Source organism: Choloepus didactylus, chromosome 9 (genome assembly GCF_015220235.1).
Source record: "Choloepus didactylus isolate mChoDid1 chromosome 9, mChoDid1.pri, whole genome shotgun sequence".
Taxonomy (NCBI): domain Eukaryota; kingdom Metazoa; phylum Chordata; class Mammalia; order Pilosa; family Megalonychidae; genus Choloepus; species Choloepus didactylus.
In genome coordinates this window covers 68,089,547-68,117,316 of record NC_051315.1, presented here as the reverse complement: position 1 = coordinate 68,117,316, position 27,770 = coordinate 68,089,547, and the positions used below count along the sequence as shown (strand labels likewise).

Genomic DNA, 27,770 nt, shown 5'->3' with positions numbered 1-27,770 from the left:
TACATAAATTCTGGTGTAGGTAAAAAGAGCTACGCAGAATTTGCACTAAAACCGGAACCCGACTCCTTGTGGCAGCCAACTTCTTCATGGCTATCTCTGTTCTCAATTTCATGTCACAACTATGAACCTAGGGCACATCTGGGCAGTGCAATGTGGCTATATTTCAAAAATCCTAATAATTGAATCAAGGGAGGAAATAGCTGTCTCCCAGCCTGTTATCTTAACCTTGACTTAAAAGAGGCAGCTTTCCAGCACCATAGAAAACAAACTCTTCTTACAGCCCTGTACTGGTTTGAATCTGTTATATACCCCACAATCTTGTGGGGACAGAACTACTGTGGGTGTGACCTTTTGATTAGAATATTTCCATGGAGATATGACCCCGCCCCATTCAAGGTGGGCCTCAATCAGTTTACTGGCATCCCCTATGAGAGGTTAAAGGCAGAGGCTTAGAGAGAAAAAATGCCTAGAGACATTTTGGAGACAGCCATTGAAACCAGAACCAGGAGAGAAGCTAAGAGATGGAATTCAGAATTTGCCCTGGAGCAGCTAAAAGAGTCACCTACAGATGCTCAGAGAGAAATGCCCTAGGAGAAACAAGCAGGGATGCACAGGAGATGAGAGACAGAAGCTAAGACAGAAACCCAGAGACATTTTGGGGAAAGCCATTTTGAAGCCAGAGCCTGGGAGAGAAGGACCAGCAGATGGCACCATGTGCCTTTCCATGTGACAGAGGAACCCCAGATGCCATCGGCCTTTCTTCAGTGAAGGTATCCTCTTGTTGATGCCTTAGTTTGGATACTTTTATGGCCTTAGAACTGTAAATTTGTAACCTAATAAACCCCCTTTAAAAGCTAATACATTTCTGGTATTTCGCATTCCCGCAGCTTTAGCAAACTGGAACAAGCCCAAAGAACAACTTCTGCCTCCCTTAATTTGTCTAGTACCAGATATAACGGAAAGGGCATTGATTTTGGAAATAGAGAAGCATGGGTTCAGATCCTGGCTTTGCTGTTTAACGGCTATGTAACTTCTGGACAATTTTTTTTTCTCTCTGATCCTTGGCTAAATTAAAGATCAGAGATGAAGGGATGTCAAACGTTTCACATGGTACCTGGTCACTCAAATAGGTACTGTTTCTATTATGTCCCATTTACTTGCATTAACTTCACAGGAAAATTTATTGGTCTCTCTCTTGGTCATTTATATATTAAAGTGCAAGGCAGGAAAGCAAGTTTCATTTTCAAAACTTTGGGGTATTCAGCAATTTATTACCAACTCAGGAAAGCACTGGATTTCAGGTTGCTGATAACTTCCTAACAGTCCTACAAAGCCACATAAAATTAGGAAGTAGTTCATTCAATAAAGGATAAATAAGCATTAATTCTCTTGGTGATCCACATTTCAACCTAATCTATAACTTGTGATTATCTTTGATGCTAAATTTCACTGTTGTCTTCTGAGCATTACATTGCAAAGTAAATCTTCTCTCTCTGGTTTTTCAAGTGAGATTCAGTTAAATGTTTGTATAATTTTCTTAGCAACTTCAAGGCTGCTTTTTTTTTTTTAGAACAGAGTCATACCTTTCCATCCACCATGGAAACATTAGTAGCTGGTGAGGATTCAGCCATGGAGGTTGAAGGAAATATATGAAAACTAGCATCTCTTGGTGATCTCACAATTTCATTCTGACGATATAAACGGTGATGGCGTAGTTTGGAGACCCATGCATCAAACCAGTCCTGGGATTTCACCTAAAACAACAAACAAGAGAAGGTAATTGTGATATCAGTCTCCTGCTTGCCACTGACAGAGGCCAAGTGATTTCCCATGACAAATGGCAGAGAAACCGTTTAAAAGCGATTTCACCTTCAAATGATAGATGTGCTCTTCTGTGTCAAGGTCTATTCTCCGAGCTTTCTTTTTAATTGACATAACCGAGAGGCCAACATCAATGCTCCCATGGACCTTCCCTTTTTGAATCTGCAATCAAAAGACTTGTAAGTAGACTTGTAAGGATAGAAAATTAGATGTGTTTCTGTATTATTTTAAGTAAGTTCAATGTAATCTTCAACATGTCTATAGGAATTAGAATACTGTACCTCCTTGAAAAAGAAAAAAATGGTTAAGGTTCTCTTAATCTGAGGGTAGTTGAAGTTACTGTGACTTCACATCAATTTCAATAAGCAAGACTGTGCATCTCTTATTCCTGGTTTTGGCAGAACCTATAGTGTCTTTTCTTCTTAATTCTACATTGCACAGCTTATATCCCAAAAGATATCTTTAACGGCTCCTAATATATCTATATCTTTGACTGATAACCAGGAATATCCCTGAGTGATCAGCTGGAAGACAGCTGTTGGGGCAGAATTGGGCAGATGGGATTAGAGAGCACAGAGCAGCAGGATCTAGCTTCTGGCTGCCATCTTCTGATCAAGGGCATATAAGTGCTTCAAAGGCGGAGGCAGGGACAACAGAAATTTAAGCCCTCTGTTCTTTCGCCTAAACCACAATGATAACCAGGAGGGAATGTTCCAGTTTTACATGCAAACTACTTTATAATTATATATCAAAGAAAAACAATTTGGATACTTTTAGTGGGTTGGGATTTCCCAAGAAATAAAGATGTATGAAATAGAAGTGCAATTCAAAAGACAGGTTTTAAAAAGATATCAACAAGAACAAAGGTTGCTTTAAATCTCAAAAAAGACATATAAAGCACAGTTTATTGACAGATGCAGAAAACAGCCTATTTGGATTTTTCTCTCCAAGAGAAAGTGTCATTTTTTAAAAATATGTCACTCTCATAGTTAAGCTTGTGCTTTTAACGGCAAACATCCAAATGGTTAAATTAAGTCCTCGTGCACCAGTTTGAGATTTTTACACTAGATTAAGTATAAGCAGAGAACACATCCTCTATGGAACACAGAGTTTTGGTGGCTTGTTAAATTTTAGAGACACAGAAATGCACAAAGCTAGTAACTATGGCATGAGGCTTACAATTATGGTATTTACTCACTTCAAGCAGAGCTCTAAATCAATATTTGAAAAACGTCCTGTGTTCTACTTACATCAAGTGGTGCCTTTGAATACTTTAACATTCCATTATCCAGGACAAAAAAACGCTGCAAGAATCAAACAACCCACAGTTAATGTCTGTATTTTGAATCATATAAAACATTCACAAGTGTGGGTCCATTGCGTGGCATGTGGTTATCAATATGTTTGATCATTTTAATGTATCTGGATTCAATGCCACCTGGACATGGCACATGACACTAAAAGGAAATCCAGAAGAGACGGAGTTTTTTCACTGTTACCTCTTTAAAAGGGAGGAAATCTCAGGACCTGCAACTAAGACCTTCAGGATATTTCTGAAAGTGAGAAATGAGACAGGTGTAGGAAAGAATAACCTGGGTAAGGTCACAGAACAATTCTGTGAGGAACTTGTCTACATGGACTTTTCCACCCTGGAGGTGACTGCTGAACTTCCCCTGGACACCAAGGATAATTTCTGAAAATGCTGAAATCCGTCAAGAAGCTGTTTTAGTTACAGGACCGGACATATGAATAATGAATTATCTGGAAGTTAAAGAAGTGGCCTTAGTAATATGCTCATTTCTCTACTTAGCAAAACATTTACATTTCAGTGTTAGTAAAAAGAGATTAAAAATTCTTTTTGAACTGCATTAAAGGCATTTTGGGGGTGGGGGTTAATTTTTGTTTCCTCCAAGATGCTCCTAGTCCAGTATAAACAGATCTTGCCAGTTTTGCTCCATAGACACTCAGGAACTTTCTGTGTCGATTTTCCTCCCCTGGGCAATTCACAGTAGGACAAAGAGCTCCTAAGACCCAACCAAACAATGGTCCATTGCCTTCCTTTAGTATCTACAGAGGCGGGGAGTCTTTCTGTCCCTGGAAAACTACTCTGCTGGAAAGTTTTTATGTGATTCAGTAACTCTTAGCTGCTAAGGTGGCAGGCAGTCAGGCCCAAGGACACCGTACACACAGCTAAAGAAGGCTACTGTAACCCCTTTGTTACAGGTTTTGGGTGCAACAAATAAGCACAAGAAAGAATCTCTATATTTAAAAAGGACTTGAATACTCAGCTGCTCATGGCTTGGGCAAATGGGCTGAGGCTTGAATAAATATATGGCAGCATTAGAGACCAGGAGGAAAGGCAATGCAATAGAGAGCTTCTTATTATTTATGTAGCAAAATGTTTGCAGGCATGATCCAGAAAAATCTGTTGAAACATAGCCAGTTTTGCTGAAATACGGACTTAGAGCACTAAATCAAACACTAAATCATATAGCACTTACTAAATCAAACTCAGCAATTCATATAACATTTGTTTTATGACCTCTTTCTTCTGTTTATCCATTCCTATCTATCAAAGAATCTTAGGATAAATAACCCATAGGACAGTCAGAGGGAAAGAGAGAAGCAAGGCCATTGATTTAAGGAATTGCAAAGCAGTAAAGTCAGAATGAAAGGCAAAGATGATCCTGTGAAGGAGTATGGCCAGTTGGGCCAAAACCCAAGGAAGAACAAGGGTGGAGAAAGATTCCTGGCATTGGGATAATATTATGGGATCCTTGGAGATGGTTTCTGACAAGGGAGAGGGCAGGCTAGTCAGGAGCCTCTGCCCTGCTTTCATTCCACCCTCAGTGGCAGGGAATTGGGGCAACCTTTCCCACTGATATTTATTTTCAGATTTTCCTTTAAAGAACAAAAAATGCATTTCCTCGAGGAAATTATCATCCATAACCACTCTTCTTTGAATGCAACCATGAAGAGCAGTTGTGGCAAACAGCTGAGCTTATTCTTCTAGTGATTTCAGAGCAGACATTGGACGGTCTATCAAAGGGTCAATATTGAAAATGGAAGACGACCCTCTCCTTAGGATCACAGAACTCTTGCTACTCAGGTGATTACAATAATAAAGTAAAAAAATATTTTCTCCATAATTAAAACTGGGACATAGAAAAAGGATGTGGGGGAGAGGGAAGAGGAATAAACTATATACTTTAAAGAGCAGTAAACAAACTTCCAGGACCAGTGATTTTCCAATTTTAGTTTGCACTGGCAGCAATAATTCTAGGAATCTATGTCAAGAGTTCATATGTATAGATGTTCATAACATCACAATAGTAAAAAAATTAGACATGTCCTACATATCCAGCAGGAGGTAATTGGATAAAAAAATGGTGAGATATACAATATAAAACCATCCAATGGAATACATGCATACATTAAAAACATCTCTATTTAGACAAATATATACTGGCATGAAAACATATCTACACAAATTTAAGTGAAAAAAGATTAGAAAACAACGTGTACAAATTGGGTTTTAAATATCACATAAAAATTTTTTTCTCTGAATGTATATTGTAGCACGGATCTCAGACTTAGGTTGGTAAACCAGGTTGCAGCCCATCTGATTCACACAATGCCTGGAATATTAGTCTTACACACACAGCCTTCCTCTTGGTTTCCTTCCTAATACTACCAAATAAGATCCTCTCTAGGAAGGTGGTCTGAACATTAATGATGAAAATTTTACCTTGTGCCAGCCTTTTAAAGGCCATTTTCTTTTCTTCAGCATAAAGCCTTCATGTTTGTCTGGTTTCTGGACATTTGTTTGGCCTATTTTCAGCCCTTCTATAATTTCCCAGCTGTCAGCTTCCTGAAAGCAAAGAAGAAAAACAAATCACATGTTTCCAGGTGCTTTATGACACACTTAAAGCAGATACTTAAGTAGAAGCTGCTTTTGAACCAAAACTCAACCCACTAAAAGTATGGGCAACTTTCCAGTGCAAATTCTTACATCACACACAGCTATGCACTTTAAATAAGAATTAAAATGGGTTTTGCAGATAGATCTGGCTGGAGGGTATGCAAGTCCACCAAAGACTTGTTGGAGCTACCCTGTCTTTGTGGAATAGAATGGAATTTTGATTGCTTGTACTCAAAATGTTTAAAATGCCTTTTCCAGACAGTTATTCTCTGGACACAGAGGCACTTTAAAGTTTCAAAATAAGACTGCTTTGATGACAAATGTTTAATTAGTTATGTAGACCTGACTTTCTGTTGAGAAATGGATAGGCTACAGTGGGTCTAAAGTGGTTTGTAACCTGCTATTAACACTAACGAGCAGTGCTGTGGTCATGTATTTTCTTTTGGTGAGGTTCCATGCATTCCAGAGTGCACATAAAATGCCTTGCTTGCTCAACTCACACCAAGACACACTCATCCTTTGGAGCCCATGGAAACAGCAGCAGACTGCAATGACAGGCCTCTGTGTTGCAGAGACCACACTATCGCCCTCCTCTGTTAACAACCATGACTAGATCACAATTTCCTCAATCTACAAGGTGTATACATTTTGTTCGTCTAGGTGTTGCAAAAAAATTTTTTAATGAGTTACCCACATTTAAAAATCAGAAGACTTCAGATTTTAAAATTCCAAACTTAGAGCATTTTCTGAAAGCCTATAGGCAAAACTGGGACTGCCCTGAGGAAGCCTGCCTGTCTTCAGTTTGCCCCAGTCCCTATTGGCCTGTTACCTACCTGGACCTTAGCAACTTCCTGAGTTTTAAAAGCCCAGGACCAGGAGATTTCTAAGGCCACATGAAGCTCTAAATTAACTATTGACCAACCAAACACTCCAACAGCCCATATTCTAGATCTCAAGCATGTCTAGTGATACCCAGGACTATGATTGCACCTTTTTAAAAAAAAAAAAAAAAATGTATTGTGATAACATATACATAATACAAAATTTCCCATTTTAACCACTTTCATATGTATAATTCAGTGATATGAATTACATTCATAATATTGTGCTACCATCACCATCAACCATTAACAAAACTTTTTCATCATCCAGTGGTGCCCTCTTAACAAATAAGCAGAAGTAGTGGCTCCTGAGGAAGGAACAGCAAAGACTTTTCACATCCTGTGCATAACTGCTACAATCCTGCTTGCAATGCAATGGGGCAAAATCTCTCAGTATAACCTGCTCTGTTGCCTCAGCTTCCAGAAGCGGGATACATCTATGGACCAGGGCAGGCCTCTCTGCAGAATACCTGTACCAAACTGACTTGGGAAGTTACCTTCTGAAAAGATAGGTCCTATGAGAAATTACCCTTGGACCACAAAACAAGAGCCTCAGCAGGAATGGCTGATGGATCTGCCAGCTCAAATGGCCAGTGGCTGCCCAGAACCCTGCTGAAGAACTGTGAGCTCCAACAAGTCTCAGACGCAAAGATGCCACACATTCAGTTGCTGATGTCGGCCATGGCGACAGGAGGAAGAGGGCTGTGCTTTCATCACCAATTCTTCTTTTCCCTTTCTTTCTCTCTCATCACAGAAGCTACTTACCCTATGGCCAAGTCAATCTAAGTCCAAATATGGGTCAGTGAGGTGGGGTTTTTGCAGAAAGCTTTATGTTTCAGGAGAAGGGGCTGAACATTGCCTCATTCTAATGTCATTAAGGATAGGATATGGTTCTGGCCTCTGAAAAGCTTCTAAACCCAACATCATGCCTCCATTCCCCATGCCCAACCTCACCTCCCATCTAGGGAGACAGTCTGAGACTCGTATCATCTCTTCATCTTCTTGGTCATCCCTGACGAGTGAACTATATGTCCTGCAGAAACACACTTACTGGTATTCATTTGGCTAATATTAAGAACCCTTTGAAGGGTCTATAAAGTTCTCCTTATATAAGAAAACAACCCAAGAAATGATTTTATACTTGGAGATAATTATATCAGAAACTGTGATTTGATCTGGTTGAAGCTGTTAATTAGATACAGTGATTTGATTTTAACATTTCTGATGAGACAATTTCAGGCTGTATACCAAGCTTTTGGACAATATTGTACAGGTGCAGTTGTGGTCTTATCATTTCAAGTACCAAGCAGACGACTTTGGCATCCCCAATTTTTAATACTGAATTGCATTTAACAAGTGAGTACTGCTTATGAATAATGTTAGAATAATCAGAGAAAATGGTAGGTTCTTACGAAAAGTCCAGTATTTTTGGTTTCTACTCTCACTGGAAAAGCCGGTAACATGTTATTCCATAAAAAGGATGGATTTTTCCTGATTTCTTTTTAAGTATGGCATAACCAAGAAATTAAAATAACAACTCCACATATGTGTAAATATATTCATTAGCATTCTTTCTGTTCTTAGAGCGGTATCAGCTGTATTTAATGACATTTCTATTTTTAGTGGCCCCATTCATATATAGCATATCTAGAAGAATAGCATTTTTATTTCTGGGTAGATCTTTTTTGGAATCTTGTCTGTTCATCTTTGATTTATTCCCCATGTATTTGTAATGAAGAATACTCTCTGTGTATCTTGTGCAAATGGAAACACTTAATAATAAGTACATATGCTTTTTAAAAACAAACATGGATAGTGCATCTAATTATTAAAAATGATGAACACTATCTTTACAAAGAAAACAATCTTCATATATAATTAATAATCCCTGCATAATATACCATGTATATAGTTAGCGTATATCAAGAACATCAAGTAAAGAGATTCTGTAGGTCTGAAGAAGGTCATAAACATCTGTATATTAGTAAAACTCCACAGGAAAGTGATGTGAATCCCCTCACTGGCCTAGCAAATGCTAGATTCAAATTAACAAAGTAAAATTATGACTAAGTTAACACAAGTAGAAATGTTTTCGAATAATTTTTATTTTAATTAAACTCATAAGGCAGTAACAGCCTGACCCTATGGAGATATAGCTACTAATTTCTATCACAGTGGTTTTTTTCTCTTCTTTGGAAGTTTAACTGCACAGGTTGTTTTAAAAAAATGAGCTAAGATTGGGGGAGAGGGGCAAGATGGCGGCATAGAGAGGAGTGGAAGCTAAGTAGTCCCCCTGGAACAACTACAAAAAACCAGAAACAACTAGTAAATAATCCAGAATAACTGCAGGGGGACAAACGAGACCATCCACTCATCATACACCAACCTGAATTGGAGGAATGCCCGAGAACACAGCATAAAATCTGTAAGTAAAACCTGTGGAACCAAGTCCTGAGACCCCCTCCCCCATAGCCCGAGCTGCAAAGCCTCGTGGTGCTGGAGAGAAGCTCTCTCCCAGCAAGCGAATACAGCTCAGCTGAGCTCCAACTGGGGTTTTAAGTAGCGAGTGTGAACTGCTCACTACAGGTACGCAGCCCCGAAAAACAGACAGAGGCTTTGGGTGACGACTGACCTGGGAGAGCCAGAGGGTTGCCTTGGACTGGGTCTGAAGGGGACTACTTGTTTCTTTTTTGGCTCAGTGGAGAAAGCCCAAGTCATTTTCAGTTTCCAGGGCTGTGAAGCGGAGAAGGGTGGAGACAGCACAAGCAGAGAGAGAGACCACTGAAATGCTAATGACCTCCACCTGGGGGGTCTGTCTTCTCTAGGAGGAAAGGGGTGGGGCCCTTTCCATTCAGAACCAGACCCCAGAGGCTGGGGGAACATGGCCATACCTCCTCACACCAGTCAAGAATTACAGGCTAACAGGCATCACCTGCTGGGCAGAAAAGCACAGTGACCTGAGGCATCAAAGGGTGGAGCAATTTTCTAAGACACACCCTCAGGGAAACCAGATACTGAATATTTCTTCCCTCTGGGACCTGAGCCTGTTCTGGTCTGGGAAAACCTGATTTGGATAACCAAGGAAACCATGCCTAGACAACAGAAAACTACAACCTATACTAACAAAAACGAAGCTATGACCCAGTCAAAGGAACAAACGTACGCTTCAACTGAGATACAGGAGTTTAAACAACTAATGCTAAATCAATTCAAAAAGTTTAGAGAAGATATTGCAAAAGACATAGAGGCTGTAAAGGAAGCACTGGACATGTATACGGCAGAAATCAAAAGTTCAAAAAAACAACTAGTAGAATCTATGGAAATGAAAGGCACAACACAAGAGATGAAAGACACAATGGAAACATACAACAGCAGATCTCAAGAGGCAGAAGAAAACACTCAGGAACTGGAGAACAAAACACCTGAAAGCCTACACGCAAAGGAGCAGATGGAGAAAAGAATGAAAAAATATGAGCAACGTCTCCAGAAACTCAAGAATTAAACAAAGTACAATAATGTACGTATCATTGGTGTCCCAGAAGGAGAAGAGAAGGGAAAGGGGGCAGAAGCAATAATAGAGGAAATAATTAATGAAAATTTCCCATCTCTTATGAAAGACATAAAATTACAGATCCAAGAAGCGCAGCGTACTCCAAACAGAAGAGATATGAATAGGCCTACGCCAAGACACTTAATAATCAGATTATCAAACGTCAAAGACAAAGAGAGAATCCTGAAAGCAGCAAGAGAAAAGCAATCCATTACATACAAAGGAAGCTTCATAAGACTATGTGCGGATCTCTCAGCAGAAACCATGGAGGCAAGAAGGAAGTGGTGTGATATATTTAAGATACTGAAAGAGAAAAACCACCAACCAAGAATCCTGTATCCAGCAAAGCTGTCCTTCGAATATGAGGGAGAGCTCAAAATATTTTCTGACAAACAGACAATGAGAGACTTTGTGAACAAGACACCTGTCCTACAGGAAATACTAAAGGGAGCACTACAGGGTGATAGAAGACAGGAGTGCGTGGTTTGGAACACAATTTTGGGAGATGGTAGCACAACAATGTAAGTACACTGAACAAAGGTAACTATGAATACGGTTGAGAGAGGAAGGTGGGGAGCATGTGAGACACCAGAAGAAAGGAGGAAAGATAAAGACTGGGACTGTGTAACTTGGTGAAATCTAGAGTATTCAACAATTGTGATAAAATGTACAAATATGTTCTTTTACGAGGGAGAACAAGCAAATGTCAACCTTGCAAGGTGTTAAAAATGGGGAGGCATTGGGGGAGGGATGCAATCAGCATAAACTAGAGACTGTAACTAATAGAATCATTGTATTATGCTTCCTTTAATGTAACAAAGGTGATATACCAAGGTGAATGCAGATAAGAGGGGGGGATAGGGGAGGCATGTTAGACACTTGACATTGGTGGTATTGTCTGATTCTTTATTCTACTTTGATTTAAGGTTATTTTTCCTTTTGCTGCTTCCTAGCTGTCTTTTTTTTTCCCTCTTTCTTTTGCCTCTCTACCTTCTTTGACTCTCCCTCCTGCCTTGTGGAAGAAATGTAGATGCCCTTATATAGATAATGGTGATGGTGGTGAACACATAAATGTATGACCATGCAGAAAACCATCGATTATTTACTTGGGATGGAATGTATGGTGAGTGAACAAAACTATATTTAAAAAAAATGGGTTGATGACAAAACCTTGAGGGCAATATACTGAGTGAAATAAGCCAGACACATTAGGACAATTATTACAGGGTCTCACTGACAGGAACTAATTATAATATGTAAACTCACAGACATCAAATATAAGGTACCAAGATATAGGACGAGGCTTAAGAATGGGGAGTGGTTGCTTAGTATGAGCAGAATGTTCAATTAGGATGAACTTAAATGTTTGGAAATGAACAGGGGTGTTGGTAGCAAGATGTGAGAATAACTAACAGCGCCGAATGGTGTGTGAATGAGGTGGAAAGGGGAAGCTCAGAGTCATATATGTCACCAGAAGGAGAGCTGGAGGTCAAGGGATGGGAATGTATAAAGCTGAATCCTGTGGTGGGCAATGCCCATGATCAACTGTACAAATACTAGAAATCACTTTCATGAACCAGAACAAATGTTATGACAATACAATTAGAAGTTGATAATAGACGGGCATATAGGGAAGAACTATATACTACAGTTAGTAGTATTTCAACATTTTTTCATAAACAGTAACAAATGTACTTTATCAATACTACGAGTCAACAATTGAGGGGGGTTGGTTAGGAATGGGGAAGATTGGAGTTTCCTTTTCTTTTTTTCTTTTTTTTTTTTTCTTTTTTTTCATCTTTCACTTTATTTCTTGTCTGGAGTAATGAAGAGTTTCTAAATAATGAACAAAAATTAAGTGTGATGGATGCACAGCTGTATGAGGGTACCCAGGGGCAAGTGATTGTACACTTTGGATCTTTGGATAATTGTATGGTATCTGAACAATCTCAATAAAAATGAAAGAAAAAAAAAATGAGCTAAGATTGAAAAAGCAAAAAGTTAAAATATATTTCTTAAGCATAAAGGCTCTGAACAAATAATTCCATTCTCTGATGCAATTATTATAAAAGCCCTGCCAAAAAAAAACAAAAAACAAAACAAAACCAGAAAAGAATCTTAATATAGTTCTTTCACTTAAATAAGCTGTCAACCTAACAAAGAGGCAAAAGGACAAAACCAGAGCAGACAATATTCTTCCTATTTCAATTATAAACAATGACAATGTTACAAATAAGGGGTGTAAGAAATGAAACCACCCACTGCAGTCCAAGATAGAACCTTCTATGTTCTACTTTCATTATGCTCAAATTCCCCCCTCTATGCTTAGTAGGCTAGGTCTATCTTAAGAAAGCTAAAATTCCTTTGTGAAAGTTGAGGATTTTTTTTGCATACGTGATTTCAAGATTAATTTTCCGCTTAAAAGTCTCCAAGTTTCCTATGTTTACTTATAAAATAAACAGTCAAAAGCCCTCAAGTGATAATGTCAATATTTGACCTGAGTGAAATATACAAATATTTTTGCTGTTATAGAGAATGTTAATGTTCTTCCACCACTAACCAAGTGCTGAGGGAGCCCATCTCTCAAACGAGCTGAGAGATGGTGGGATGCTGGGCATCTGGATTAGATGTGGTCCTCTACTTTCATGGGGCCCCAGGAGAAGTACCAGCTACTAATGCAAAGCACAACAAGGCTTTCTTGGTCCTACAGGAAGACCCAAATGGGCAATAATTTGGAGAATTAGTGAAAAGCGGATGCTGTTGCTATCCCACCCAGGTCCCTTTATCAGGCCAGTGGACCCATGCCCCAGCTGCTGAGAGTGTGCATACTGTGAACAAGGGGGCAAACAGTCCCTCCTTCTACAGCTGGGACCTTCTAGCCTGGGAGACTATGCTGCTACACCACCCTCCTCCATACCTCTCTATGACTGAAAGACACAAGGGTACAAATGACTAAGGGAGCAAAAAGTCTCCCTTGCCTCAGGTACAATCCATGCTTCAGAGCTCTTCATGGATCAGGCTGAAGGTAGACTCAGCTGAAAACCAATCTTTGCCTAGCTCCTACCCCTGCCCTGTCTTCCTCCCTCACTCCCTTTTCATGAGAGCACCCCCTCCACACATCACAAGCACCCTAAGCTCAGTCTCAGGCTCTGCTTCTAGGGAACCTGATGTAAGACATAACATAAAATCCAGAAATAAATGTGGTAAGAACAGAGACAGTGCACAAGATAGCCTGAGTAGGGAGTTGATGAACAGCATTTGAAAAATAATTCCTGGGAGCCTAACTTAAAAGAGGAGTAGGCATTTTAGTGTCTCTTTAGGAAGGAGAGGGATGTGGAACAGCATTTCAGGCAGGGATGATAGAAGGAGCAGGCAACCAGCAGTGAAATAGCATGGCAAACGTAGGGAACTATAAGCAGTTGGATATAACTTGAGCATAAGTTTCCTTTTCTCTGTGAGTCTCTCACTATCATGGTCTCTATTTCCCTCTGTTCTAATTGTCATACACTTCCCAGCTATCTGACTTTGGACAATATTACACTTCGAGTCTCAGTTTCCTTAGGAGCAAAAGGAGAATAATAGTAGTACCCACTTCATCAACTTGTCTCCTGACTGAGGGAATGCATGTACTAATCCAGTGTCTGGCACGTAGTAGGTGCTCAATAAATGTTAATTGCTTTCTTCAATGCCCTTATATTTATTTATTCTCTCTCTCTTTTAACTGCCTATAAGATAAAACTGAGGTTTCAAAGAGATTGCTTGTTATATTTACCAAGCAGGCACTCTCTACTTGCCATTCAAATGGAAATGACTGACTATTATTTCTCTTCAAATCATTTTTTTAGAGTTTAATAACTCCCCCTTTATTAGTTTAGTAGCCCACTCCTATCTGATAAGAGTAAACTTTACAGCTTATAATGTCTCTAAAATATAAAGAGGTATGAGTGTATGTATTTCACGATATTAGGATAGCAAAGTGTCCTTTTCTTTTTTGTATTCCTTTGTTCTTTATTTACTGTATCACCAAAACAGAAAAAAAGAGCACTTTACTAACCTAGTATTGCGGAATAAAGGATTATGTTTCATATAGGAAAAGCAAGAAGGAAGGATCAGTTATACATTTTAAGATGTTAACCCTCTTTGGAAATAAAATGCTATTTTCATATGAGAATTCAAAATCTGCATGCATTTCATTTTCAGAGTTCCTTGATAAGGTAGCTAGCTCACTGAAAATCTCAGTGAGTCAGCTGAGGGTTTGGGGATGAGTAGGATGGCATCTCCTCAGCCTTTCTTTATGATTTCTGTATTTGAGACATAAAGGCATTTACGTGTTTCCTTAGTCGGAGGAAGAGGAGGCTGAAGGGGAGGGAATGCTGTTTTCACGAAAGAGAAAAGGTTTTATTAAATAATCTGCAGCACTTTCCCCTGAGCTCATTCCTAAGATGGTCAAATATGGAGACTAAAACCCTGAATATATAACACCCCCTCTGTGTAGGAGCTATTTTTCTTACAGGTGGTGTAGAACTTAAAAGCATCAGCTGTAGAGTTAGACAAATCTTAGTTTGAACCCCTGCTCTGCTACGTACCAGGTTTTTTTGACTTTAGGAAAGTTACTAACTCTTGGTTTTCATATTTGTAAAATGTAATAAATACCTACGCTGCAGAGAACTTTTCAGATGGATTATATTAAAAAGAATAATGTATTTAAATAGTTGGCACAGTGTTTGGTATGCAGTGTGTGTCTAATAAATAGTAGCTATCATCATCATCATCATCATCATTATTACTACTACAAGACTCAGTGATCTCTTTCTATTAGCCTTGCATTGAGGTACTTACTCATCTCTTCAACAGGAAATTGAAGTAGGGTCCCTTGCCTTCTTCCTTTCAAATAAAGAGAATTTTGGACCTTTGGATGTAACCCTACAAATCCCCCAGAAAATGCATGTTCCCACTATTGCTGCCTTACCCAGGGCACAGAAACTCTACAGATTAGGGCAAAAAGAAATGGAAGGGTAACGCTGCAACTGGTTTCAGAGCTACCTTAAAGAGACAGGTGTAAAAGTTATTTACAGTTCAACAGGTCCCACAGCAGGCATCATGCTGTGCTGCCTGAGAAAGCCCCGGGGAGCTCACTGACCTTGGAGAGGGGGCCCGGCTCTGGTTCCAGCAACTGCCGACTTACAGAGGGCTCGGTGCTGGAGGAAGCAGTCCTTTCCAATATATGGACACTCTGAAAATAAATGAAAATAAAGCCCAGGATTAGATGTGGACAGATGGGGGGTGAGACTGTATAGATCAAAGTACAGAGAGTAAACTATGTTACAAATGGCAAGTTCCCTGGGAGACCAAAGTCAGCAGCAATGTCAGATCGTGTCTGTCTCTCTTACTGATTTGCTGCTGAACTGCTGCTGCAATGCTGGTTTCAGTCTTTTTCTGTAAGAGCAATGTTCCCTGAAAAATTTTAGGACACAAAACCCACTGAGTCTCTAGAATTTCTTATAAATATGCAGAGAAGAAAGCAATTCATGAAATACAGTAAACAGTTGCTGTCTATTATGAAGACTATAGAGAGCATTTACAGATCAATAAGATAAAATTCTAATAGGCAAAGAACAGGCAACTCACACAAAGCATCTGAAAAGATATTCAACCCCAGAAGTATTTAAAGAAATGAAAATCAAAACCATAAGATTTTTCACCCAGGATTGGACTGGGATTGGTGGAAAGGGACTATGAACTTAGTATAGTAGAGCAAAATTTCTCTGTCTGATGGACCTGTGAAATCCAGAAAACAAGTTATCTGCTTCTAATATACAGTGGCGGAACAGGCAGAGAATAAGCTTTTCCATTCCTGTAGGAAGAAATTAAAGGAAAACAGGGATCATGGGTCCCAAACAAATTCAAAACCCAGCAGGACAAACTTCATTAGATTTCAGGGTCTGAGAGTCATCTATGGATCATTGTTTTGTTCTCTGAGCCTGATGGAGTGGCAGCTTCACCCCTTCTAAGCACTTTCTGCTCAATGGCCATGCTCTCCCGAAATACTGGGGTGAAGGCCCCAACCTCTCTGAGCATCGGAATGGTGATCAGGCTCTTGCAAATGCTGGGGCATAGGACTCACCATCTCTGAACATTGGGTGACACTCCCTCTGCTTGATGGGAAATAAGGCCTGGCCCCTCTAAGCACTGGAGCAGATGGCCTGTCCCACCAAGTACAGGAGTGGACCCACCCTTTCCATACACCCGTGGGAGGCCCACTCTCTTGGCCCAAGGAGATCTTTTCGGTCCAGATCATTGCTTCCATGGTTCTGTCCTTGAAGTCATTCTTCCGTCAATTCAACCCTTCTTTGTCCCTTTCAATCTAGCCAGCGGTTCTGCTCATACAAATATTGCAAACACCTTTTTCTGCTTTGCTTACAGTTCAAGGGGTCTAAACCATCAGACAATAAAACTTTCCAAAGACCCTTCCTGGATCACTGCATTTCCAATCTTGACTTCCACTGAAATGGCTGACTGGATCTATGCTCAGCCACACCCTCTTTAGCAAAGGGTTGTTCACTTAAACCCTCACACGGAGCCCTGTCCTCTGGGGACTCACTTCCTGAAAGCTCAGGGAGGTCCCTGATTGAGCCACTCTGGCCATAGTCTCAGAGCATGCTATCTGAATAGGCTGAGAATTTCCCATATCATCAGTTGCTGGTTTCTTTGTACTGAACAGCTAAATACCCAAGTTCATTGCTTATAAGTTCACCTTCCATCCAACATTAGAATACAATTTCACCAGGTTCTCTGCCATTTTATAACAAGGATCACCTTTCTTCCAATTTCCAATAGCATATTCATCATTTCCTTTCCTCATCGGCCTTACCTTTAACATCCATATTTCTACTAATGGTCTCTTTGAAGCAATCTAGACTTTTTCTATCAAGCAGCTCACAATTCTTCAGCCTCCATCCATTATCCAATTCTGAAGCTGTTTCTACATTTTCAGGTATCTGTCATTGCAGCGCCCCACTTTCGGGTACTAAAAACTGTTTCAGTTTCCTGGCTGCTAAAAGAAATACCATACAATAGGTTGGCTTAACAGCAAGAATTGACTGGCTCACAGTTTCAGAGGCTAGAAGGCTTGCTTTCTCCCAGGGTTGGTATTTTCTGGCTGGCTGACAATCCTTGGGGTTCTCTGGCTTTTCTGTCACATGCCATTGCACACAATGGTTGGTGTCTTCTCCTTTCTCTTCTGGGTTCTGTTGACTTCCAGCTTTGGCTGCTGCTCACAGCTTCCTTTTTTCCATGCCCAGTTTCCTTTGCTTATAAGGACTTCAGCCATATTGCAGTAAGGCCTTCCTTAGTTTGGGCACTCCTTAAGTAACATCTTCAAAGTTTCTATATATGAATGGCTAAAAACCCACAAAATGAGGAGTTGGGACCTGAATATGCCTTTTGTGGGGGACATGATTCAATCCCCAACAACCAAGATGTTATTTTCCTTTTTTTTTACTTTCATTCTCTCACTAGTGCTCAGTGGAGTTTTCCAGAGGCTACATCACAAGAAATATTCTAAAATTAAAAACAGAAGCAGATATGAGAGTCTTGCTTTTATTAAGCCAGACATTAGAGAGATTTGCAAAATGCAAAATAATAAATAACACTCTTCTCACAAAAACTTTTTGTTTTGGAAATAAAGTTTATTTAAAAAAAATAAAAAATGTTATTTACATTAACATGTTGGGTCTAATATTATTTTTAAATAAATTAAGAAATATTTGTAAACATTATCCATTTAAATATCTAATACATCATATACTGATAGATCTAATCCATGTAAAAAAAGCTCCTTCAAATCCTCATTATTTTTTTAAAGGCGTAAAGGGGTCCTGATACCAAAAAGATAGAGAACTGCTGTTCTAGAAGAACTGCTATCAAAAATTTTGTGTTTATAATTAAAATGGAGAAGTTTGATATGCATACAAGTTATGCATATCTTTTCTCAAAGTGCCTTTTTGAGGAACAGTATTAAGAAAAAACTAGAGCATTTCAAAATTTCTTTACAACTTCTTAATTCAACTTAATCTAAACTACATAAATCTACTCATTAATAATCCCAAACTATCCTGACACAACACACAAGACTATAAAAAGAAAACAACCCTTGTTTCATGTACTCTTCAAATATATTTGAGCAAGTTTCCTAAAAGTAAATTATATAAAGATAAGAACCCCTAAAAGTATTTTTAAAATGCATTAGTTGATGTTTCTAAAAAAGAAACTTGTGCAATAGTTACATTGGTGTCACTGTATTCCAGAGATACAAAAATGTTCCCCATGCAAATCAAATAAATTACTTTATAATTTGAGATGATTCCCTACAAGAAAAAAAAAACAGTTCCTCCATATTTTTTTTTTAATTTTTAATCAAGAATTAGAACCATTCAGAAGCCACACATTTTAGTGGCAAGTTACCTTATCACTATTTAGTGGAATTTCAGCAGCTACAACAAAACCCCAGTAAATAAATGTAATAACATAGAAGACCAGAAATTGTCAGTGACATGTGTCAATCATCCATGCATTCATTAGTTCATTCATTCATTCCTTCAAATCAACAAATCATTACTGGGTTCCTACACTGTGCAAGCACAAATGACAGGGCTATGGATAAGAAAATAGATAAGAGAACTGCTCTTGTGATGCTAATGTTCTAAAGAGAGGTCTTATACAGAAGACCAAATAACGCTGAAGCGCTTTTTAAAATTCCTGTATGACCTCTGTTCCATGTAGCTACTGCTTCTCCTTAAATCATTTTCCTGTCAGGTATCTTTGGTCTGAGCTTCTCATTAAGGATTCTCCCATCCATGTACTTTCAGATTGCTGGACAATAAAACACATACATTGCCTTCCCCACTCCCTCACAAAAAACAAACAAGAAACCCCAATATGATAAGAAAACAAAACCTGGAAAGAAACTTGACCTTAGCAACTATGTAGGCAGAAAATAAAGGATTAACTCAAGCGACTTGGTCAGGGGAAAGAAATGAAATCCCCTGATATCCAAATTAAGCCACAGACATAGCAGTCAATTTGATATACTTAACATACTAAAAACAAGTTTTAAGGCACTTGGAAATACTTAAAATGTTGATAGAATTTTGTGGATGAGAAGAGTCAGCAACCAAACAAACCAGGCTTTTTCCAGAAAGTACATTGCCCAATTTAAACAAGATGACATCTCTAAAATACCTACCTCAGTACCTGGCACAAAGAACACACTCAAAATTAAAATTAAACACACTCAATTAAAAACCAGTTTATATTGCTGAAGAAAGAAGGCCATTCATTTCAAATATAGTACAATAGGGTACATATTTAAACTGAAAAACCTAACCCCCAAATTTTATTGCTTTATAAAGGCACAGAGAATTATAAAAATATTTACTAAGAAATAGCAAGTAAATATTTTTATTCAAACTAGCTACCATAAATGTATGTATTATTTTACAGAAAAGCTTAAAGTATAATTTGGAAAATTACCAGCTGATACCCATTAATAAATGTCAGTAGCTTAAAAAAAAAAGTTGTTTCACTTTACCTCCAGAATGATAATGAAGAAGCCAAAGCTCTTAAACAAACTCTTAAGTCTAATTTATTACGTATTATTAGAACCTAAACCCATCATTGCAAATCCAACAGTAAAAAAAAAAAATTAATCTACTACCTTAAGAATTATCTTCAAACTCATGTTTTTAAAACCAAAGTCATATCCTTGAATAGTTATATAATCATACACCTAGATGTTCATTATTCTTAATGAAACATTTAACCACTTGAATGCCATATTTTAAATATTAGCAGCTATGAAGAAGACACTTTCTTCACTTACCATACTCAGTCTTACACTCTACTTGGAATAAGCTCTCCTTGAGAGCAGAAACCAGGTCTTCTTGATCTTGGTATCCCACCGACCACCCTCCACCCCACTCCCATCCTAGCTCAACACCCTGCACAATGTAGTCAAAGCTTCTGGAATAGCTGTTCAGTGCTCTCTGACTAATCTGCAGACAACAGTCTGTCAGCAATCATTAACACATGACTGGGCATAAAACTGCCCTCTAGCTCCAATGTGGAATGATAGAAATCCTGCCTCCAATAGAATACAATTTTTGCAAATACTGAAAGAACTTAACCTTTAAAGGGTGAAAAAGCATTAATCACAGCGCTCTCAGATGTAAATTTAAAACCAAGACTGGTTACTGGGGGAACATGTCAAATTTAATTTGGCAACGTCTTCAGTAACAAAAATTAGTTCTTTTCATGAGGTCTCATTTAAGCATAATGTATGCTTTTTTTTGTACTTTTCTTCACAGGATGGTTATTTTCATATTCATTCACAGTGATTTGGAAACACAAGCCACATAACCTCAAGGTGTTATACATATTTCAAAAGTAAGTTAAATAAAGGGTTATGTAAATGCAGTTATTCTTTTAAATCAAGTTTCCTCTGAAATACTAAAACTACCACTTAAATTCCAGATCAGTTTTTAAAGGAACTTAGAACTCACGGAAGGTGGAAGTACTTACCAGCCCTTTCCCTCTGCTCAGAGGGAAGAACTGCATATTCAGCTTCAGCTTGACTCCAGGCGTCTGCAAACATAATTTCCCTGCAGCCCTTTACTATGGTAAAAGTTTGTTTCCCAGATTAGCATTCACTGATCTCAATACCTCCTGGGCAGCAAGTGGAAACATGCCAATATGACTGTATTCCAGTTTACTTGGTATCAAAGATGTGGGTAAACAGACAGACAATGGGACATTTAAGGATAGCTGAACGGGTCAGTGCAGCTCACACGGATAGGAACATGACTCTCAGAGAGAATGAGGGTCCAGAAGATTTGTTGAACTTCTCTTGGTTGGATGAACCTGGCATTTACTTACTTTAGTTTCATTTCAAAGATACAAAGGAATTACCTGAAATATTTTAGGCTGTAGCTAGAAATTTCTTTATAGAGTCACCTTTCGTACAAATTTAGGAGAGTAATAAGGGGAATTGGACCATTGCTGAGTGTTAACTCCATGAAAATTGTCTGATTATCTTATCTAAGTTGTTTTTATATTCTGAATTATATAAAATATTTTCAAAGCAATACTTCTTGAATAATTAGAAACTTCTAAGGTATTTCTTTCTTCAAGATTTTGGCTGTTAGGATTGTCTCTCTTATAGCTACATCTAATTTTAACATATCAATGACACTTCAGTGATACTAGCAACCTTCATGGGATAATGATGATGATGGCAGTTATTTTTAGTGATTTCTATATCTCTGTCTCTATTCTTTACATGGATTATTTCATTCCACCTTCACTGCAGTTCTATGATTTATGACTACTAAATTTATTTAATGGCTGATTAAACTTATGCAGAGAGAGGTTAAAAAACTTGCCCAATGTCAAACAGCCAATTATTGTTAGAGTAGAAATTTGAATCAAGATTTTACTCTAGAGCCCAAGTTCTTTTTTTTTTTTTTTTTTTTTTTCCTACCTGGCTTTACTGGGGAGCAATGCCCATCCCAAGTTCTTAAACACCACCTTCCACTGAAGTTAAAGCTAATGTTAAACAACAAAAATTACAGTAATTTCAAGTAGCATATGCTACAACAGAAATGATTACAACTAAAAGACAGGGTACATACTTCTTTAGTAGAATATCTGGTGGCTGTCGACCATCACAGCATTACTACTGTATTTACTGATTCACTGGATAGGAACAACTATTCACTGTCAGAAAAAAAAAAAAAAAAAAAAAAAAAAGAGAGACTTCTTTCCCTTGGAAAGAATTACTACATAAGATATTGGTAGAAATGTGTGTGTAAGCAATTAAATTTTCTGTGGTGCTCTTTTATGTTTTATATGTCTTATGCACATTGACTTGTGTAATATTTATTAGCACCTGTGAGGAGGTATTATATAGCCCTGATTTTATATGTGAGGAATCTGAGGCTTAGCAAGCTTAAGTAATTTGCCTTAGACACATTAATAAGGCTAGAATTTAAACTCAGGTTTTATCTGATTCGAAAGCACATTTTCTTTCCACTCTTATCATGCTGCCTTCGGGTTAAGTCTAGTGATAATAATCCCTTTTTTCCATGTTTTCTTTTTAAAAGATTGCTTATTTTATAAATTAATTAAAATAGTTTTATTTTACATTTATTGAAGAAAAATTTTAAATACACATAAGCAAAATATATATCTACATACATACATACACAAATTTGTATTTCTACCACCCAGAGTTAATAGCTCTTAACATCTTGGTTAGTATTTTTCCAGCCACATTGTTACATATGTATATACTTGTAACGATTTATGTTACATACTAACAACATCAAAAGGCATCCTCTCCTGCAACCTTCCCTGGAAACAGTGTAGAAATGAGTAGAACAAAAAAACAAAAGGTCACATTATTCTTAAATATGGTGTAACCTCAAGTTAATTTTCTTTGTCACCCCTGTAGCAACCTCAAGGTTAGTTTCCAATTTTTTAAGAACTAGGAGCAAATCAGCTAGCTTTTACTTCAGCATTGCAGTATATGATGTAGAGAAAAGAACATAGGTTCTGCAGCTATAAGACCAGCAAATCAATCCTTATTCTGCTATTCACCATGTGATGGGGAAACCATCATCCTCACTCAGCCTCAGTGGTCTCTGGCCATAAAATGGGGATAATAATGTCTACCTTACAAGACATGGCAACTCACAGAGTAGGCACCCAGTGTATGCATAGTGCCACCAGAGACTGACACACAGCAGGCACTCAATAAACCATGTCAATAAACATCTTAGTTATAAACACTACAAGAATAAATGTCCAAGAACCTTATGCATTCTCTTTGCCACAGAAAGATGTCTCCAAACACCCTGCAGGGCTACAATCTTGTAGGTCAGAGGCTGTGCTCTCCACAGTCTGGGTGCCCTTTTGGAAGGGATGAATCCATAGCTTACATGGCCATGATGTCACACACCAATCCAGGAACCATAGTCAGCAACACCTTATGACCAGAGCATCAGAATTTACTTTGAAAACTGATGCAGTGAGTGGAGACAGAGATCCTGGTAACACACCAGTGGAAAACCAGCAGCAGCAGACGAGGACACAGACTCTGTGCTCTTCTGAATGCCTACAGCAAAAGATATGCAGGGACTAGCCTACTCAATAATTTCCACTAGGGTTTTTTTTTTTTTTTTTTTTTTTTTATAGCATAAAATATTAAAATCACCAAAGCCAGAAGACCACAGCTAAAGAAGTAGTAACTTACTACTTCCTTTTCAGAAACAATTAGCTTGCACTCACTGAAAGATGGCAGAATGGAATTAATGATAAATCCCCACATAAGCATCACTAAACGAATGAAAGTAGAAAATTTTATAAATAGTGACTACAAAAAGTCCATACAGCACACCTGAGAAAGCCTGAGGAAAGCAACAGCATCACAGTTTTGACTCTTTCTGCACTGAAATATGAGAGTCATTATGAACTGATAGCTATAGCCCATATTGAACTGGTCTGTTTTTGAAAACCCTGCATTATAAGAAATACCATTTGGATCCAACATGTGGTCCATTTATACCTGAGGGCAGCTCAGTGATCTTGACTTGGAAGTACTAAAAGGCTTAGAAATAAACAACTTTTTAATTCCCCTGGTTGCCTTAATGTAGAAATAGAACCAGACCTTACTGATGAACTTATACCTCATTCTGAACTCTCAGCTCTCACAAACAATTAGCAAAATCACTGGACACCCTAGCAACAGGAATAAAAGTATATGATGATCATACCTCATAACAAACAGCAATTACAGAAATATGGCAAATAAAGAGGGCAAATGCTGATCCATTTCAAGAGCAAAGAATCTGGAGCATGCAGAGTTAATTTAAAAGGCAAGATAACAGCCCCAAGTGGCTTAAAAAGAACACTAATTTGTAATTTCCTATAAGGTTATTGAAATTACTCAGATCAAACAAAGGTTCTCAGTATAATAATCACTCACATGATTTTGCTAATAGTATGAGTAAAAAGAAAATCCCATGTATAAACTTTTTACATTTATGTATACATATCTGAGGCAGAGACTTGCACTGTTTTGATCACAAAACAGTGAACATACATGTCTATAATATGCCTGTATGTACTCAACAAATACTTGCTAAATGAATGAATGAATATATTTGTCAGACTATATACAGTGTTTAAGTTCCCACTCTTCAGCAGGAATAATTACGCTACCATGAGATAAACATAAGTATAGGTAGTAAAGAGGGCAAAAAGTGGCCCAGCTTCTGCCTCAGCACGTCAGTTAGTTTTGAAAACTTGTTCCAAGTTTCCCACGTGGCATATTCTTCATATTAATTTAATTTTTTATCTTGTATTAATGTAATTTAGGCTTAAACATTTTATTATTAAAATAGCTAATAGTCTTATATGTATTTACTATTCCCAAACACTATTTTCATAGCTTTATGTGTGTATGACCTTTAAAATAATATATATTTCTGATTAGAGAAGCAATCAGATTCATTGCAGAAATTTTTTGGGAAAAACAGAAAAGAACAAAACCAGCGACAATCAGCAATAAACTCTTTCAATAACTTGGTATAATTTCTTTCAGCTGGTTTTCAGTATATATGTACATTCAGTTTTTAAAAAACAAAATTGGAATTATAGTGTCTTTTTAATTTAATAACCTGCTTTTTTCAATTAGTAATATACAATTTTCCCCAGCATTAAATATTCTTCAAAAACATTTCAGCAGCTGTGTAATATACAGCTGTATGATTATAAGATAAATTATTTAAATAATTCCTGTTGTTGCATATTAGACTATTTCTTTCTTTCTTTCTTTTTACTACAAAATACCATGCAAAACATCTTTGCACAGAAATTTTTACATATACCTTTGATTATTTCCTTAGGATATATTTTTTAGAAGCTGATTTACTGGATCATATGCTATGACATTTTAATGACATTAGATACACATTGCTAAATCTATCTCCAGAAAAACAGACTCAATTAACCTGCTTACCAGTAGTGCATAAGGTTGCCCATTTCCCTGAAACCTCACCAACAATGCTTATAATAATTTTTACAAAATTGACTCAATCAGGATTTGAGGTCAAGAAGTCTGGCACTTGAAATATAAAATATACAAATGCAGGGGGATTTCCTTTACCTTTGTTACAGTATTTTACTTACAGTCAGATATAATTACAGTGGATACTGGGAAGAGGGATGATAAAGTTTTCGATTTGTCCACATTAAACATCAATTAAAGCAGTTTTATAGACTCACAGTCCTTCAGGATAACGTTTCTATAGTCCTAATGAAACACTTAAAATGTATTGTGTAAAAGTGATGATTTCCAAACCTGGGCGAATAAGTCTACCAGGGAAGCTTCTGTAAATGACAGAACCCTGGGCCTCTTCCACTGAGAGTGAACCCTCTGGGTTCATTAACTGGTGATACTGTGGTTATACCTGTGTGCTGATAAGCTGCCGAGCCCAAAAGGCAATGTTAATCTTGCATCTGACAAAAGAATTTGTGCCTCTAAAAATGCCAACCTAAACCAGCCATTGCAAGGAATAAGAGATAATTTCTTAATAGAGAAAGTGGTAAGGCAGGCCTAGAGAACTGGAGGGTTCTGGCAAGCACACAGGGAAAGCAGTGAGCAAATTCTTACCCAACTAATGTCAGGTTCTGAAACATTTGTGGATAATGAGCATCTGAGTGCCAGGTGCCAAATTTCTTTCCGGAGGTCTCAATTTCAGCACATTTCACATGACTCAACACATTCTGTAAACACCCAGCCATGGTGACAGTGATCTCCAAATAGTGAGGACGGCAAAATAACTGTGGGGCTGCTCATCAATTTAATGGAAAATGCTAATAGCAATTTTTGACAATCAACCAAATGATCAAAACTTCTGATTACAAAAGTGATATGTATAGTGAAAATATAGAAAACAGAGACCATTTGGGCTATAATGGGGATGTGAAAATCACCATTACCACTGAGGGAAAAAATGAGGAGGCAAAACATAACTCAAAAAGGGTGACAAGAATGATGCATACAACCTAATCTGAAATGTTTAGAAAATAGACAAATAGAGAGCTAGATATATATAGATGGATAAATAGATAGGTGGATGGACAGATGAATAGATAGAGAGACAGAATGATTCAGCACATGACAAAATGTTACAAGTTGATGGATCTAGGTATCTAGGTGGGTAGTATACTGGAGTTTTCTGTATGGGTTTTATATTATTTTTGCAACTGTCCTTTAAGTTTAAAATTATTTCAAAATAAAAAGCTTATACACACACACACACACACACACACATATAAAAGATTGAAAATGCTTCTTTCTATGTTCACCACAGAAGTCTCCTCCCATGGTCATTCAGCTTATCAAGTGTTTTACAGCAGGACAAACAGTGGTGCGCCCTAGATCAGGGACTCCAAAACCAGGCTTCCAAGAGCAAACCCTGCCTTAGCTGCTCATTAGTTGAGGGCAAGTTATTTCACCACTTTATGCCATAGTCTAGTTCTCTGAAAAAAGGGGGAAATAATAGTTCCAACCTTCCACAGTGTTTTAGCTGTTGTAGGTGTTGTTCTATTAGTTTATTCACTTTGTACAATACTTAGACTTTTCAGAATATCCATTTTACAAAATGCTTCTAAATCACAAGAGTTGGTCAGAGTGTATGTTTTTGCAAACAAGTATTATTATTATTTTACTATCAACACTGGTCCTAAGACCTAAAAAGTTGGTTCCATGGGATGGTGGGAACCCCACAAAATGCTAAATTGAAATTGGAAGCAACTCAAAATTTTAAATATACCTATTAGCAATAGCTTATTCACCAGCATTCCTCTACTGAGGATATTTTGAAGATTTTATCAGGTTAGTATTTTCTCTGAATTGTGAACTCAGGTCCAGGGTCATCCTGCAAATCTCTAGGTTCACTGGAATTCTACATAGAGCTAGGCATTTTCTGATTCACATACTGGTAGATTTCAAGTTGTATGTCTCCTCACTAATAAGACTGGAGATTATTTAAAATGGAGTTTAGGCATGAAATCAGGAATACTTGAGGTTTTTCCTCCAAAACTTAGAACATTTTTAGTTGAGATAACATTATATTTTTCACTACTCCAAGATGAAAATAGGTTTAATATTCAGATGACATAGATACTATACTTCAAAACAGTGATTTGGTTATTTCATTAAACAAAGTCATTTGAAGAAGACGTATCTATCACAGGTTCAATTGGAGAAGACGTATTTCAATTCTGTTCATGTAAATGTTGGGAGATAATTTTATCAGTCTGTTTGCCTAAGAAGAAAACATTTTATGAAAATTCTATACATAAGCTATAGATACTGACATGGAAAATTTTTACTTTCTGTTTTTCTAGGCACCATCTTCACTTATAGTGAAAGCTGCACATATAGCAGATGCTGGTGATGCCAGAACTGGGCAGTCACATCACCAATCCATGGTTACATGAGTCCCACTAAATCACTGCAGGTGGCAGTTTT

General features: G+C 37.8%; 1 protein-coding gene across 7 annotated transcripts in view; it reads right to left on the bottom strand.

The window, feature by feature from the left end:
* OSBPL6 (oxysterol binding protein like 6) overlaps positions 1-27,770 on the bottom strand; it is a 235,251-nt gene that overhangs the window by 62,969 nt on the left and 144,512 nt on the right. For 6 of the 7 annotated variants that reach the window (XM_037848526.1, XM_037848528.1, XM_037848527.1 and 3 more), the window contains 5 exons: positions 15,315-15,407; positions 5,570-5,692; positions 3,072-3,125; positions 1,870-1,983; positions 1,584-1,754 (listed from right to left, as the gene is read on the bottom strand). In XM_037848526.1, coding sequence (XP_037704454.1) covers positions 1,584-1,754; positions 1,870-1,983; positions 3,072-3,125; positions 5,570-5,692; positions 15,315-15,407 — 555 coding nt within the window. Of the gene's footprint in view, positions 1-1,583; positions 1,755-1,869; positions 1,984-3,071; positions 3,126-5,569; positions 5,693-15,314; positions 15,408-20,054; positions 20,140-27,770 lie in introns of those variants that run through there. The other variant, XM_037848532.1, reaches the window with a different exon arrangement.